Source organism: Nomascus leucogenys, chromosome 10 (assembly GCF_006542625.1).
Source record: "Nomascus leucogenys isolate Asia chromosome 10, Asia_NLE_v1, whole genome shotgun sequence".
In the NCBI taxonomy this organism is placed as follows: Eukaryota; Metazoa; Chordata; class Mammalia; order Primates; family Hylobatidae; genus Nomascus; species Nomascus leucogenys.
In genome coordinates, this window is record NC_044390.1 from 34,732,893 (window position 1) to 34,749,843 (window position 16,951).

Genomic DNA, 16,951 nt, shown 5'->3' on the forward strand with positions numbered 1-16,951 from the left:
TCCTATGTTCACCTCTCCCTTGCTTTCCATCTGCATAGTTTTATTGCATTTATATACAGGCCTAAAATTATGGGTTTTAAAATTTTTTGTTGTTTTTAACATTATTTAAAAAGGTATTTTTAATGCAGTATTTAGTATCTTAGGGACTTAGATGTTTTACTTATTATACAGATAAGATTCATCCATATTTTGTGTTTTGATGTGAAGGACAAGAAATCCATATTTTTGTGTTTTGAGTTAAGGAATTAATTATAACTATTATATAATATTTCACTGTGTGTATGTGTGTATATGTATATATTCATTATGCAGTCTCCTGTACATATTCTTCTACACTTGGTTTTTATATAGTTTTTTTTAATTTTGCCAGTCAAATGGATGTAAAACAGTATTTCACTGTGGTTTTGACTTGCATTTTCTTGATCACCAATGATGTGGAAAATCTCTTCTTTTATTATGCAAATAACCATATGTGTTTCATCTTCCATTTTTCTTTTTCTTTTTCTTTCTTTATTTTTTTTTATGAGACGGAGTCTTGCTCCATCACCCAGGCTGGAGTGCAGGGGCATGACGTGATCTCAGTTCACTGCAACCTGTGCCTCTGGGTTCAAGTGATTCTTCCATCTCAGCCTCCCGAGTAGCTGGAACTACAGATGTGCACCACCATGCCCAGCTAATTTTTGTATTTTTTAGTAGAGATGGGGTTTCACCATGTTGGCCAGGCTGTTCTCAAACTTCTGACCTCAAATGATCTGCCCACCGCAGCCTCCCAAAGTGTTGTGAGCCACCATGCATAGCCTCATTTTTTTGAGAGGGGCGGGTTGGGGGATTGCTTATATTCTTCTTAGTAACTTTTGAGTCAGCAAGGTATGTTGGAATTATCTATATCATTTACCATCACTCATATTAATCATCAGCCATCATGTTTAATGTTCCATCTTATACAAGACATTTTGTGCAGGCAAACAGTAGGCTTAGAATGAGTTCATCAGCTTCTGTTAAAAGATCCGTTTAATCACTCCACGTAGTGTAACAATCTTTCCCCTCCAGAAATCTGTAACCTAAGGTCTAAGATTTTTCTTTTAAATACACACAATAATCATCTACTCTCTCTTTTTTATTGTCCCAGCTTGTCATCTGTGATCAATTACTCACTCAGAATTAATAAATATTTAGTCATTCTCTGTTTCCTTTTCAGTGCCTGACAAAGTCCAGGGAGTCAGTGTTAGCAACTCAGCCAGGAGTGACTATTTAAGGGTATCCTGGGTGCATGCCACTGGAGACTTTGATTACTATGAAGTCACCATTAAAAACAAAAACAACTTCATTCAATCCAAAAGCATTCCCAAGTTGGAAAACGAATGTGTATTTGTTCAGCTAGTCCCTGGACGGTTGTACAGTGTCACTGTTACTACAAAAAGTGGACAATATGAAGCCAGTGAACAAGGGAATGGGAGAACAAGTAAGTGGAACGATTGCAAAATCTGACAGTTGGTTGGACTTGAAAGTCTCTGAGTAATTTATCTGAACCTTGAATTTTTTCTGCTTATTCATTAGTACATTACATTCCCAGTAAGTCTCACTTGGCACTAACATCATTCAGCCAAGCCATGGCCTATAATTACAGAATATTTATTGGTAGATAAAAGCAAACATAGTGAGGGAGCAAGAAGGCTAAATGTCCCATTTTTCTTCCCTGTCTTCCTGCATCATGGTATTTAAATTCCAGACTTCTTATCTTATGATTGAGATCATAACTCATTTTATAATTATGTTCTACCAATGCTGATCATGTAACATTTATGTCAGGAAAAAATCACAATTTTAATAGTTGCTTCCAATTTTTCTTATTTAATTATGCATGAAGTAGTGCTAGTGGTTTATTTGGGGAAGGGCGATGTTGCCAGTTCCTTGAATGTGATTCATAAATTATTATGTAGGTAAACTCTGATCAGTTCCTTTCCTGAAATGTCTTCTCATTTTTCTCCCTAGTTCCAGAGCCTGTTAAGGATCTAACATTGCGGAACAGGAGCACTGAGGACTTGCATGTGACTTGGTCAGGAGCTAATGGGGATGTCGACCAGTATGAGATCCAGCTGCTCTTCAATGACATGAAAGTATTTCCTCCTTTTCACCTTGTAAATACCGCAACCGAGTATCGATTTACTTCCCTAACACCAGGCCGCCAATACAAAATTCTTGTCTTGACAATTAGTGGGGATGTACAGCAGTCAGCCTTCATTGAGGGCTTCACAGGTAATGTGAAATACTGTTCTTGAACCTGAATAGATGCAGTGGTGTATTTAACTTTTGGATAGTCCAGGCATTTCGACTGAGGATTTGGGAGGGGTAAAAAGGAGACAGCAAGAAGGGACAAAGTCATCTTGATAGTGACAATGATGTTGTCCAACCTGGATGAAAGAAAATAAAGTATGATGTCAGCAGAGAGTGGTGGGGGTTGGAGGGTGCTTTCAGAGAAATAGCAATGAACTGATGTGATTAGCTGGTGCTTGTGAGGCACACAGATTAAGAATTAAGTGTTACTTGGGTATCACTTCTTTAGAACTCATTTAGGAGTGTTGCCATAGTAGTTAACATGTACTGACAGTTCACCATGAACCAGACCCACAGCAAAGCATTTTATGTCTACATCTTGTTCAGTCTTCACAATGCTTTGGGAGGCCGAGGCGGGAGGATAGCTTGAGCCCAGGAGTTCAAGCACAGCCTGGGCAACATGACAAAACCCTGTCTCTACAAAAAATACAAAAAAATTATCTGGGCATGGTGGTGCATGCCTGTAGTCCCAGCTACTGGGGAGGCTGAGGTGGGAGGATCACCTGAGCCCAGGAGGTATAGGCTGCAGTGAGCCGTAATCATGCCACTGCACTCCAGCCTGGACAACAGATCGAGACCCTACCTCAAAAATAAAATAAAAAAAGAATCAATCTTCACAACTCTATGAGCTGGTTAGTATTATCATCACTGCCATTTTTCCTAATGAAGAAACTGAAACTTACAGAGGTCAAGTAATTTGCCTGTAGTCCCACAGCTAGTGAATGAGAAAACCAAAACTTGGACCAAGGCACCCTAACTAGCCCCTCGCTATATAATCAGCATTCCTCATTTCCACTCACCCGCCTTGACTTCCCCCTAAGCTTTCCCCCATCAACTTCAGTTCACACAGAAAAATCAGAGAAAAGTGGCAAATTGTTAATTTCTTTTTCATGTGAGTTCTCTCAGTGGGTGCCAAAACATCAGAAGCATTCAAAACTTTGAAAATTTCAACAGTTCATTCTCTAAGTGATGACTTTTAAATTTATTTCCTTTTTTAGTTCCTAGTGCTGTCAAAAATATTCACATTTCTCCCAATGGAGCAACAGATAGCCTGACGGTGAACTGGACTCCTGGTGGGGGAGACGTTGATTCCTACACGGTGTCGGCATTCAGGCACAGTCAAAAGGTTGACTCTCAGACTATTCCCAAGCACGTCTTTGAGCACACGTTCCACAGACTGGAGGCCGGGGAGCAGTACCAGATCACGATTGCCTCAGTCAGCGGGTCCCTGAAGAATCAGATAAATGTGGTTGGGCGGACAGGTAAGCATCCACCTGGAGAAGGGCTAGATTGTAGAATGCCTCATGGTTCTCCAAAATGGGACAGTGAATGGGCTCAGCTATTCACATATCTAGATTTAAAACCACCAAAGTTTGTACAATTCAGTGGTTTCAAGAGCCTTACTCATTTATTCTTTGCATTTTTCTCTTAATAGAGATCTTCAAAACAAATGAAAGGGAATCAGAAACCAAATCAGTTGAACAAATTTTTATACTTGCTAAAGGATAATAAAATTTTAAATTTTAACAAGCAGGCTGGGCATGGTGGCCCACACCTGTAATCCCAGCACCCTGGAAGGCCAAGGCAGGTAGATTGCTTGAGTTCAGGAGTTCGAGACTAGCCTGGGCAACATAGCTAAACCCCATTTCGACTAAAATTACAAAAAATTAGCCAGGCGTGGTGGCACACACCTGTAGTCCCAGCTGCTTGGGAGGCTGAGGTGGAAGAATCACCTGAGCCCGGGAGGTCAAGGCTGCAGTGAGCCATGATCGTGCCACTGCACTCCAGCCTGGGCAACCAGAGTGAGACCCTGTCTCAATAAATAAGTAAGTAAGTAAGTAAATAAATAAATAAATAAATAAATAAATAAATAAAATTTAATCAGGAGACTTCCATAATTACGCATTTTTCAAGTTCTACCTTTTAAGAAAGAGTACACATCTGTGCCATCTACTCTACCTGGTAGAGCTAAAAAAAACAAGTATCAAATATATGAATAATATATCTGTTTATATCAATATCACTATTCATGTATTATTTTTGAAAGATCTCTAGCCATACTATAGTCCTCTTACAGATGAGGAAAGTATGGCTCAGAAAGCTTATGAAACAGTATCAAGGATACATATATAATAAGACCTAAAGCTATAATTCAAGTCTACGTCTGTCTGGCCCCAAACCTCATGCCCTCTCCACTGTGACACAATACTTCTTAGATGTCTCCCATTCTCATTACCACTTATTTAGTTGTGGGGCCTGGGGCTTCTATACCATGCCCTACTATGCCTCTATTTCATATCTATGTTTATATCTATATCTGCATATCTTTAACCCTATGACAAACCCTGTGTTAGAAAGTGGGCATTTGGGCCGGAACCGGTGGCTCAAACCTGTAATCTCAGCACTTTGGGAGGCCGAGGCAGGTGGATCACGAGGTCAGGAGATCGAGACCATCCTGACTAACATGGTGAAACCCCGTCTCTACTAAAAATACAAAAAGTAGCCGGGCCTGGTGGCAGGCACCTGTAGTCCTAGCTACTCAGGAGGCTGAAGCAGGAGAATGGTGTGAATCCCGGAGGCGGAGCTTGCAGTGAGCTGAGATCATGCCACTGCACTCCAGCCTGGGTGACAGCGCGAGACTCCGTCTCAAAAGAAAAAAAAAGAAGGCATTGGCTGGGCGCAGTGGCTCATACCTGTAATCCCAGCACTTTGGAAGGCTGAGGCATGTGGATCACGAGATCAAGAGATTGAGATCATCCTGGCCAACATGGTGAAACCCTGTCTCTACTAAAAATACAAAAAAAAAATTTAGCTAGGCATGGTGGCACGCACCTGTAGTCCCAGCTACTCGGGAGGCTGAGGCAGGAGAATCACTCGAACCTGGGAGGTGGACGTTGCAATGAGCCAAGATCATGCCACTGCACTCCAGCTTGGTGACAGAGTGAGACTGTCTCAAAAAAAAAAAAGAAAGTAGGCATTCAGTAGCAAGGCATAACCCCTGGCCTCGAGAACCTTATAATCTAGTGAAGGAGATAGAAAAGTAAAAAAGGCAATTACAGTAAAGCATGGCAAGTGCTAAGATAAAAGTGGTTATGAGATGTTAGAGGAGCAAACAAGAAGAGTCAGGGAAGGCTTTCAGGAGGAAGTCATATTTAAAGAAAGACTAAGAAGTCATCCAGGTGAAGTGTAAGTTGACTTGGTTCCAACAGAAAAAACAAAGCCCTGGAGGTGAGAGAAAGGATGGCACATTTGGGGACCTACACTTATTTAGTATACTAGAATAAAGGCCGGGTACGGTGGTTCATGCCTGTAATCCCAGCTTTTAGGAAGCCGAGGTGAGTGGATAGCCTGAGTCCAGGAGTTCGAGACCAGCCTGGGCAACATGGCAAAACCCCATCTCTACTAAAAGTATAAAAAACAAAAGTATACTAGAATAAAAAATTTAAGCCATGTGGCCAGGTAAGTAGAGAGACCAAATCACGAAGAGCTTTGTTTGCCTGTGAAGGTGTTTTGGAATTATGGAGAGCCACTGTAGGGCCATTAGCATGGGAGTGCTATGAAAATATGCTAGATAGAGTCTGCAGATTGAAAGAGTAGGAGGTAAGGACGCAAGTGACTGGTCAATAGGCAGTTGCAATAATGTATGGTCTCATTTATACTTGCTAATGGATATGATGTGGTCCTGAGGTAGTGGCAGTACACAAAGGAGAGTGGCTAGATTCAAGAGATAGAAGATTTAAGATACAGAAATAAAACTCGTATTTGATTATATGTACAAGGGTGAGAGTGACAACTAAAGTTTCTGACTTGAACCAAGAGATAGAAACAAAAAACAATGAGAACATTGGGGGAGGGAGATGAGGAGTCCAATTTGTACATCTTGAGTGTTGGATGTCTGTGGTACATTCAGGGAGAGATGTAATTTGCAAAAGCAAGAGAAACATCTGAACTGAAAGTTTAAGTTTGGGAGTTTTCACCTTATGGGTGACACTTCAAACCATGGACATAGATGAAATCTAAGAAGATTATGTAGAATGAGAAAAGAAATGAACCTAGGACAGAAAATATTACTATAATAACAATAATACTATTTTGTCTTTCACCTCAGGAGCAATAGAACAAATACTAGTATATACTACTGCTGAAGTCAAGGCTTGAAGTTTTGACCTTAGTTAATGTTAGTAATAAAAGTCTAAACAAGAGACATAATTCAGCTATCAAACCCACATTCACTGAATATGAACTTGCTCAGCATTCTTCACTTTCTAGATTCATAGGTATGCACCGCTCTGCCTATTTATCAGGGCCATTTTCACTAACTTTTCTATCTGAGATCCTATTTAAATTCAGAGAAAAAATGGAGAATCAAAGTAGTTGTACAGACAGGTTAAGCCAAGAAATCCTTTCTCCTCTTTTCTCCATAAGGGCACACAGAAAGTGTCAATGATACACAAATAAAGCAAATGCATCATCTTCTACCTGCAGTTGATTGAGGAGTTTTTCTCAATTGATGACTTTACCCTAAGTGATAAAATCTGTATTTTGTTGCTCCACTTGTCTCTCTGCAGTTCCAGCATCTGTCCAAGGAGTAATTGCAGACAATGCCTACAGCAGTCATTCCTTAATAGTAAGTTGGCAAAAAGCTGCTGGTGTGGCAGAAAGATATGACATCCTGCTTGTAACTGAAAATGGAATCCTTCTGCGCAACACATCAGAGCCAGCCACCACTAAGCAACACAAATTTGAAGATCTAACACCAGGCAAGAAATACAAGATACAGATCCTAACTGTCAGTGGAGGCCTCTTTAGCAAGGAAGCCCACACTGAAGGCCGAACAGGTAATTAGCACAGCATAATGTTTTGTAGGACATATTGCCAATGTCTGCTATTGTGTAAGAACCACAGGGTGAGAGGGATGAAGCAACACTGGGAGATGATGTCTATCTCTTGACACGCTGGGAACATTCACCCTGATTTGCCACTTCCATGTCAGTTGCCCTATCCACACAGGACTCAGCCCACCATACTCTGTTTCTGATTTTTCATTAATATTGGTGCTATTAGCTTCCTATTGCTGCTATAATAAACTATCACAATCTTAGTGGCTTAAAACCACCCAAATTTATTATTTTCTAGTCCTGAAGGTTAGAATCTGAAAATGGTTTTTTGGGACTGAAATCAAGACATCAGGGCAGTGTTTCTTGTAGAGACTTTAGAGGGAGAATCCACTCCTTGCCTTTTTCAGCTTCTGAGGCAGCCCACATTCCTTGGCTCGTGTCCCCCTCCCAACAATGACATTAATCCAATCTCTGCATGGGACCTTACATCTCTTTCTCTGCTCTCCTGCCTCCCTCTTCCATCTTTTAAGGACTCTTGTGATTACCTTGGTCACCAACCGGACAATCCAGGATAATTCCTTCGTCTCAAGATCCTTAACTTAATCACATCTACAAAGCCCTTTTTGCCACAGAAGGTAACATATTCACAGGTTCTGGGGGTTAGGACATGGACATCTTTGGGGCCATTATTCAGACAACCACATTGGCCTAATGGATTGATAACTTATTTATTAAGTACATAGGTCTGAAGGTGGGGGTGGTTATGTTGACAGGGACATAAAGATGAATCAGGCATGCTTCTCGTTCTTAAAGAGGTGACTGACGAGACAGACACATGGACAAATAATGACAATGCATTGTGATAAAGAGCACATATGAGAGAGGGATGTTTGCCATTTAGAGAAGCATGGAGGTCAGGTAGAATTGAGACATCTTCATAAAAGTGACATTTCAGTACTGCCTTGAAGGATGAAGAAATTCTCCTTATGGAGAGAAGGTAGAATACTTTGCACAGACAGTCTGTCCTGTGCAAAGGCCAAGAGGTCTGAACAGGAGAAAGGAGAAGTTGTGGGTGGCTGAAATGTGTGTTGCATGATGGAAAGGTGAGGCTGAAAGCCAGATTGGAGCCAAATTAGAGGGTGCCTGGTAGCCTTCCTCAGGAATTTATCTTTTTATCTTAAAGTAATACAAAACTTTAAGCCAGAGAGTAATTGTTTTGTAATAAAATATGTATCTTTAAAAAGATTAATCAGATAGCAATGGGGGAATGGATTGAATGGAAATGAACTAGAGGTGAGGAGATCCACCTATTAATTTATTATTGAGTACCTACTATAGGCTAGGCACTATTCTAACTGCTGGATATACAGAAGTGAATAAAAAACTCCCATGGTCATTATGCTTATAGCCTAGTGGGAAAAAAAGTCAATAAATAAAATAAGTAAAAGATGTAGGAGGTTGGGTGGTAATAAAGACCAAGAAGGAAATTAAGTTAGGAAAGTGGGATAGCAAGAGTTGGGGCTTACAATTTCATCTATCTATCTATCTCTATCTATCTATCTATCTATCTATCTATTTATTTATTTATTTTTTGGAGACAGAACCTCGCTGTGGCACCCAGGCTGGAGTGCAGTGGCACAATCTCAATTCACTGCAACCTCTGCCTCCTGGGCTCAAACGATCCTCCCATCTCAGCCTCCCAAGTAGTTGGGACTTTAGGCATGTGCCACCACGGCCAGCTAATTTTTGTATTTTCTTGTAGAGACAGGGTTTCTCCACATTGCCTAGGCTGGTCTCGCACTCCTGGGCTCAATAAATCCACCTGCCTCAGCCTCCCAAAGTGTTGGGATTATAGGCGTGAGCCACCACCACCCCTGGTCAAGGGGCTTACAATTTTTTTTTTTTTTTGAGATGGAGTCTCCCTCTGTTGCCCAAGCTGGAGTACAGTGGTGTGATCTTAGCTCACCACAACCTCCACCTCCTGGGTTCAAGCAGTTCTCCTGCCTCAGCCTCCCGAGTAGAGTAGACGGGACTACAGGTATGCACCACTACACCCAGCTAATTTTTATATTTTTAGTAGAGACGGGGTTTCGCCGTGTTGGCCAGGCTGGTCTTCAACTCCTGACCTCAGGTGATCCACCCTCCTCAGCCTCCCAAAGTGCTGGGATTACAGGCATGAGCCACTGCACCTGGCCGGGACTTACAATTTTAGATAGTACAGTCCCCAAAGCCTTCATTGAGGCAGTGACATTTGAGTAAAAATCTGAAAGAAATGAGAAAGTCATGCAAATATTTGGGTATTTATAAGCAGAGCCAATGCCAGCACAAAGACCCTGAGTGGGTGTGTGTCTGACCTGTTGGAGGAACAGTAAAGAGGCCCATATGGCTAGAACAGAGTGAGCGAGAATGAGTGGGGCGGATGCAGTTGGACAGGTAATGGGAGTCATGACATGACTGCAGTCATAGGATGATAAGGACCAATAGCTGAATGAATGCAGGGGCCCTGGTGAAGAATAGTGGGTATAGTCAAGAAATATTTTTGCATTAGCTTAAGTGGCACTTGGGGGCTGAGTGGATTATAGAGGAAGGAACAGAAGATTCCAGAGTTTCCACCTGGGATGTCTGGTAGAAGATGATGCCATTAATTGAGATAAGAGAAGAAGGAGGAGACAGGGTCAGGCAAAAATCCAGAGTTCAGCTGTGTATTGAGTTTGAGATGCCTGAGTGACCTGCAGAGAGAAGGGACCATAGGTATTTGGAAATATGGATTTGAGCTCAGAAGAGAAGTGAGCTGGACATAAAAAGATCTGGACCAGAATGCTAGTTAAATCCATAAATTGAATGAGACTGATTGCTCAGCTAGGGCTATAGAATATGAAGGAAACAAAGGATGGATCCATGGGAAATAACACCTTGTAAGAGCCTGATAAAAGGAGAAAGCAAAGAGAGCCGGAGAAAGAGCATCTGGGGTGGAGGAAAGAGAACTCAGGCAAAATCAAGGCAGATGTCCTGTTCTGTTTCTACTGGCATCTTAAGCCTTCTGAGGAATCAGGCAGCATCTGTGCCAGCAGTTTGCAAGGAGGTGGTTTCTAGCAGCACTTGACCTTGCCAAGAGGTAGCACAGAAGTCCAAAAGGGTTTGCAAAATTCTAACATGAAGCTTTTTGTAAAGTGCTTTTGGCTTTTCCTATTGTTTTGTTTCCCATATCACTGAATCCAACTTCATCTTTCTGTTTGCTTTTCCCTTTCTTTCCCACCTGCTCTCTTCTCCTCACTGCATTTCCCTCCCTCATTCTCTTGCTCCTCGACTTTTCCAGTCCCAGCAGCTGTCACCGACCTGAGGATCACAGAGAACTCCACCAGGCACCTGTCCTTCCGCTGGACCGCTTCAGAGGGGGAGCTCAGCTGGTACAACATCTTTTTGTACAACCCAGATGGGAATCTCCAGGAGAGAGCTCAAGTTGACCCACAAGTCCAGAGCTTCTCTTTCCAGAACTTGCTACAAGGCAGAATGTACAAGATGGTGATTGTAACTCACAGTGGGGAGCTGTCTAATGAGTCTTTCATATTTGGTAGAACAGGTAAGACCAAGACCCAAGCAGTAATGAATCACGGGGGAATTGTCCCGGTATTCACTGGCTTTTCCTTGGTTGGTCCTTAGTTTCCTATTCTATTCAGGATGTAGCTTTATATGACATTTGTGACTTTCAGGCTATTTGACCCTAAATCGCACCTTTGATTATATATAACTAATTTGTGGCCAGTTTTTGCACTGGCTTCTGCTCTTTTGCCTCCACTTATTTACTTCCTAGGCCTTGGTAAAAAATGAATGTGGTTCCTCCTCTTGCCATCAAACTGTACAAGAGGGCTGTAACCCATCACAGTTTAATTCGAGCTACACCCTTCAGCTTTCTAACAAGAAATAGATGGAGAGGAGAGCAGGAGCAGAGAAGGGCAACCACAAATATAACAAACAGGCAGTGACTGTTGTGAATTAGAAACAGCACTAGATGAAGTGAAAACACAGAGTTCCAGGAAAGTGAGAGACATCTCTCTGGGCTGCAAACAAAAAACAGAATCTACCCTTTTCCCATAATTTGAGTCCTTTATCTCCTATTCAAAAAAAAATTTTTTTGGGGGATGAGTTCTCGCTCTGTTGCCCAGGCTGGAGTGCAGTGATGCCATTATGGCTCCCTGCAGCCTCGACCACCTGGGCTCAAGTGATCCTCTTGCTTCAGCCTCCCGAGTAGCTGGGACTACAGGCACACGACACCATGCATGGCAAACTTTTAATTTTTTAATTTTTATTTTTTTGTAGAGATGGGGGCGTCTCTGTATTGCCCAGGCTGGTCTTGAACTCCTGGGCTAATGCAATCCTCTGCCTCAACCTCCCAAAGTGCTGGAATTAGAGGCATGAGCTACCACGCTCAGCCTACCTATTCAATTCTTTTTTCTCATTTGACAATAGTTTTAGGTGCTCTTCTGTGCCAGGCACATGGCCCACTGCTGTAATACAACGGTGAACAAGACAGTCAAGGGCCCTGCCCTCAGAGAACTCTGCAATAGCAGGGAGGGAAGAGGACAAGGACAGATCATCAAAGGGAGATGATCTGGGAATGCCTTAAATTCTTAAAAAAAATGATGTGTCATGATAGTGACTTGGCAGGACAAGCAACCGCTTTAGATAGGAGAAGCCATTTCAGCAGAGACCTAAAGGTGAGGGGAGCCATGTGGGAACATATTCCAAGGGCACCCAACAGAAGTTCTGTTTGTCTTTTGAAAGGAGTGAGAAAGAGCAGCGATAAGCCTCAACCACAAATAGAATTGCCTAGATGTCATCATTTCTGAGGCAACCCACCCTTTGCACATCTTTCCTTACCTGCTCATTAATGCTTAAAGGTCCCCCAATGTGGCAACAGTCTTCATTCTCCAAAAAATAGCAAAGCTACTGGGATGGGTGGCAGCATGACTAATCTATACAATAATACGAGTGACTGTTAACACTTCTCTCCCTAAATGAAGTTGTACCAATACAGATTTTATAAGAAAGAGCACAAGAGAACTGAGAACCTAAAGGAGGGTAGAGAGGATGTAAAGAGACCCAGAGAGGGTTGTTATGGGATGGTGGCTGCAATGAGATAGGCCACACTGGGAGGAGCTGGAACCTTGTATATACATTTTCTGGGCCTTTTTTATAAGCTAAATGACAACAATTTATTCATCATTTATGAAGATTTCATTTTACATGCTTATCAGGGTCCATGTGGCAAGCATCTAGAAGTCACCACCTGGTTTGTTTTGTTTTAATTTACACCATATCTTTAGTCCATATGCCCTTAAAGTTAAATGGCCTGAAATGTAGGCAAGATCTGACTACAATATGTACGACTCACCCACATGCCCAACATAGCATATACTCTCACCTGTGGGCCAAAATGCCTGTGTTTCTGTTTTGTTCTCAGTAAGAATTTTTCTTCTGTTTAAGTCCCAGCCTCTGTGAGTCACCTCAGGGGGTCCAATCGGAACATGACAGACAGCCTTTGGTTCAGCTGGAGTCCAGCCTCTGGGGACTTTGACTTTTATGAGCTGATTCTCTATAATCCCAATGGCACAAAGAAGGAAAACTGGAAAGACAAGGACCTGACGGAGTGGCGGTTTCACGGCCTTGTTCCTGGAAGGAAGTACACGCTGTGGGTGGTAACTCACAGTGGAGATCTCAGCAATAAAGTCACAGCAGAGGGCAGAACAGGTGAGAAGCCCAGGTGCCAATGGCCAAGGGATGGTGGGAAGTAGCTTCCAGAGACACATTTTGATTCTGATTTTAATGACAAGAGATAAAGCCAATAATGATATACCCTGTGCTAGCCCCTGAACTCGGGAAGGGACTGTGGTACAATAGATAAAGGACAAGGCTTTGGTCCCAAAGAGCTATGTCCTTAGCTTAGCTCTATGAATCTGGGCAAGTCATTGAGCATCTCTAGGCCTCAGTTTTCTTATCTGCAAAGTGGGAATAATCATATACATCACTGTGTGGCTATCACCAGTGCTTCCTAACTGTTTTTATGTCATGGGCACACATAGATGTCTATGTGCCACCCTGGGGTTAATCAACAAGGCTATCTGCAACTGGACATAATTGTCTGTGGACGTCAGCCCTGTACCCCAAAATCTGATGGAATTAATACCTTCACACACTTGTAACCCATTCAGGGCACACTCATGCTCCACAGCACCATGGTAAGGAAGATCTGGCTATGAATATTTAAGAAAAGGTATATGAGGCTGGGTGCCGTGGCTCATGCCTGTAATCCCAGTACTTTGGGAGGCCAAGGTGGGCAGATCACTTGAGGTCTGGAGTTCGAGACCAGCCTGATCAACAAGAGGAAACCCTGTCTCTACTAAAAATACAACAATTAGTCAGGCGTAGTGGTGGGCACCTGTAATCCCAGCTACTTGGGAGGCTGAGGTGCCTGTAATCCCAGCTACCTGGGAGGTGGAGGTTGCAGTGAGCCAAGATCACTCCACTGCACTTCAGCCTGGGCAGCAAGAGCAAAACTCTGTCGCAAAAAAAAAAAAAAAAAAAAAAAAAAAAAAAAAAAAAAAAGTACATAAAATGCTTGAGGACAGTGCCTTACACATAATAAACACTATTAATGAAAGCTCCTGCTACTAGATTATTATCATATTATCTCTTCCTACAAAGTACATTAAAAGTGTGTCTGATGTTGCTCAGCTATCTTATTTGTATGTGTTATGGCATAGATGTGATTATGTGATTTTTCACTTTCTCCTACATTCAGCTCCAAGTCCTCCCAGTCTTATGTCATTTGCTGACATTGCAAACACATCCTTGGCCATCACGTGGAAAGGGCCCCCAGACTGGACGGACTACAACGACTTTGAGCTGCAGTGGTTGCCCAGAGATGCACTTACTGTCTTCAACCCCTACAACAACAGAAAATCAGAAGGACGCATTATGTATGGTCTTCGTCCAGGGAGAGCCTATCAATTCAGTGTCAAGACTGTCAGTGGTGATTCCTGGAAAACTTACAGCAAACCAATTTTTGGATCTGTGAGGACAAGTACGACATGTTTTGCTACTCTTATTTCTCAAATGGAGTAAGAGGAAGTATATGTTCAACATCTTACCCAAATAGGGCTTGGATTAAATCCGTATTTTTACATGGGATTGGTCTGGATTTGAATTCAGGCAGAAGTCTATGTAGATTTGTTTGTTCATTCAACATTAACAACAAGGGACAATAAAGAAATAATCTCTCTCTGCCCTCATGGGGCTTACAATTAGGTAGGACGTACTATTTGTAAATAGACATTATATTTTGGGTGCGATGAGGGAAGTAAATGGTACTATAGAGACACTCGTTAGGTAATCTGACCCAATACAAGAGAACTTCTTGGAAAAGGAAACATCCAAATAGAAACCTAAAGAAAGAAATTTACCACGTAGAGGTAGGGGAAGAAGTGGAGAATATTCCAGGTAGAGAGAATAAAATATTCCAAGATCAGAGAGGAGGGAGAGTACAAGATCTACTAATAGGGGAAAAGAAAGAAGTTTATTTGGCCACAGCATAAAAGGTGAGGATTAAGGGAATCAGATCATAAAATGTTTTGTATTCCATGGTAACTACTTTGAACTTTATTTTGAACCAACTGGAGCCACTCAATTTCAGCAGAGATATCATAATCATTATTTACACTTTAGAAAGTTACTCTGGGTACAGTGTAGAGAATAGATTGAAAGAGGCAAAACTAGAAGTAGAGGGATCATAGTTAGCACATACTGCTGTATGTCCCTGAGATAAAAATACTTCGACGATGAAGCATATACCAGTTTCTTCCCAGAGGCATTTTGGGATAGATGCTATCACCCTCAAAGAAAGAGAGATTTTCAATGTAGGGACTTTAATCCAAATATTTGTGTTTCAATAATACCCAGTATAAGTAGCTTCCGGGATCAGATCAGATAGTTATTGGTTGTTGATAAAATACATAGCTGAAAGTTAGACATTTAAGCAAGTAGTTGTTTTATTTTTTAATAAGCATTAATACTATAACAAGTATAACTTTTGTGCCACATTGTATCCAGAGAGCAGTTATTTGTGTGTCAAGAGAAACATGTGAAAAAGAACTAAGTTTTAGTTTATGGCAAGCTCAGGATGAGTTTTCTGTGGCTGACTGTGGGCTGTGTTCATGAAATCTGCTAAGCAGAACACCCTGCACTGGTTACCAAACCCAGGGCAGGACTCTAAACACTTCTGCCCATTGCATCTGGTATTAGAGTAGCCAGGGAAACCAAACGCAAACACTGGATGGAACAAAGCTTTACTTACATAGAGAAGAGACAGAGTAAGATCAGCCTCAACAGTATGCATCAGTCCCCCACGGCCAGCTGCAGTGGTTGCCCAGAGATGCACTTGCTGTCTTCAACCCTGACAACAACAGAAAACAGAAGGGCGCATTGTGTATGGTCTCTTCCAGCAGCCAGTGGAGGGCAGGTGGCTAAGTGCACCCCTCTCGGGCCACAGTAGAAGGACCCTGTCCTGTCTCCTCAGAGGACAACTATAGCATTGGTGTTCACCATCTGCCATGTGACACACATGCTTAAGCAGAACAAAAGAGCATACATTGAGCTTGCAACAGGGAATGATACTCCCACACAAGGCAATGAGCCCAGCACAGACTGTGTAGGCTCTCGATCTCTTGGTAAGAAAGTATCTTAAGCTCAAGGGCCATTTCTTACACAGCCAAATGGGGGTTGATAGACTATGCACATGAGACTGCCTTTCTCAACAGCCTCCCAGGTGCTCAGTTTAAGAGCTCATACAACTCTGTTAGAGGCTGGGCTTATAAATCACAACTGGACTGTTGTATTCAGTCCCGGGTGCTAGAATTTAAGGGAGGCATTTACCAAAAGGGGGAGTGCTCAAGAGGACAAAAACTGCCATGAAGAGGGACTCAGTGCTGTGTTTCAGGAGGAATGATTATGGTGGAACTTGGTTTTTGTTTTGTTTTGTTTTGTTTTGTTTTTTTCTTCGAGGCTTGTATTTATTAGGATCGGGTCAGGCTATGGGTAACAGAAAATCCAAAATAGCAGAAGTTTAAATAGAATAGAAGTTTATAATTTTCGTGTAAAATCATTCCAGTACTCAATTTCTCACAAATATGCTTCAACCATAATGAATGATTTGCAGTTCTCGATTTTCTACCATCCCACTCCCGGCACCTCCTCCTTTGGTACCTGGGTTTGTGGTTTTTCTCTACGTAGAATGCCTCTTTCTTGATACCTTGGCAGAGTGTCACCTCTGCCTTACAGCCTTTACTAACTCCTGCTGATCACTAATAGCCAGCAGCTGAACGTTGTGTGTCACTCCCACCCCCCGCCCCACATAGCACCTTCTTTCACCATTTCTTCTGGTATGTTTTCCTTTCTACCTTGTGTTACGGCTATTTTGGACTCACTTCCATTCCTAGAGGTTAGGGCTAACGTCTTATTTACCTCTATACTGTTGATAATCCCCAGGAGAGCACCTGGCACATAGTAGGTACTTGTTTCTCTCAACACGTGAAAGAAGTGTTCACTCCACTCTCTTTTTGTTTGCATGGCTTCAGAGGAGGACATAATTCTTAACTTTGCTTCTCTACATGTAAGTTGTTTTTCCCCCTCTGGCTTCTTTCAGGAATTTTTCTTTATCTCTGATTTTCTGTAGTGTGAAAACGATATGCCTAGGCATAGTTTTTTTGGCATATATCCTCCTTGGT

At 42.1% G+C, this 16,951-nt stretch overlaps 1 protein-coding gene across 3 annotated transcripts in view; it reads left to right on the plus strand.

The window, feature by feature from the left end:
• The window catches only part of PTPRB (protein tyrosine phosphatase receptor type B), a 122,232-nt gene that overhangs the window by 64,638 nt on the left and 40,643 nt on the right, over window positions 1–16,951 (plus strand). For all 3 annotated transcript variants that reach the window (XM_003259537.3, XM_030819987.1, XM_003259538.3), the window contains 7 exons: window positions 1,199–1,462; window positions 1,993–2,256; window positions 3,333–3,596; window positions 6,903–7,172; window positions 10,489–10,752; window positions 12,657–12,920; window positions 13,972–14,253. In XM_003259537.3, coding sequence (XP_003259585.1) covers window positions 1,199–1,462; window positions 1,993–2,256; window positions 3,333–3,596; window positions 6,903–7,172; window positions 10,489–10,752; window positions 12,657–12,920; window positions 13,972–14,253 — 1,872 coding nt within the window. The remainder of the gene's footprint in view (window positions 1–1,198; window positions 1,463–1,992; window positions 2,257–3,332; window positions 3,597–6,902; window positions 7,173–10,488; window positions 10,753–12,656; window positions 12,921–13,971; window positions 14,254–16,951) is intronic.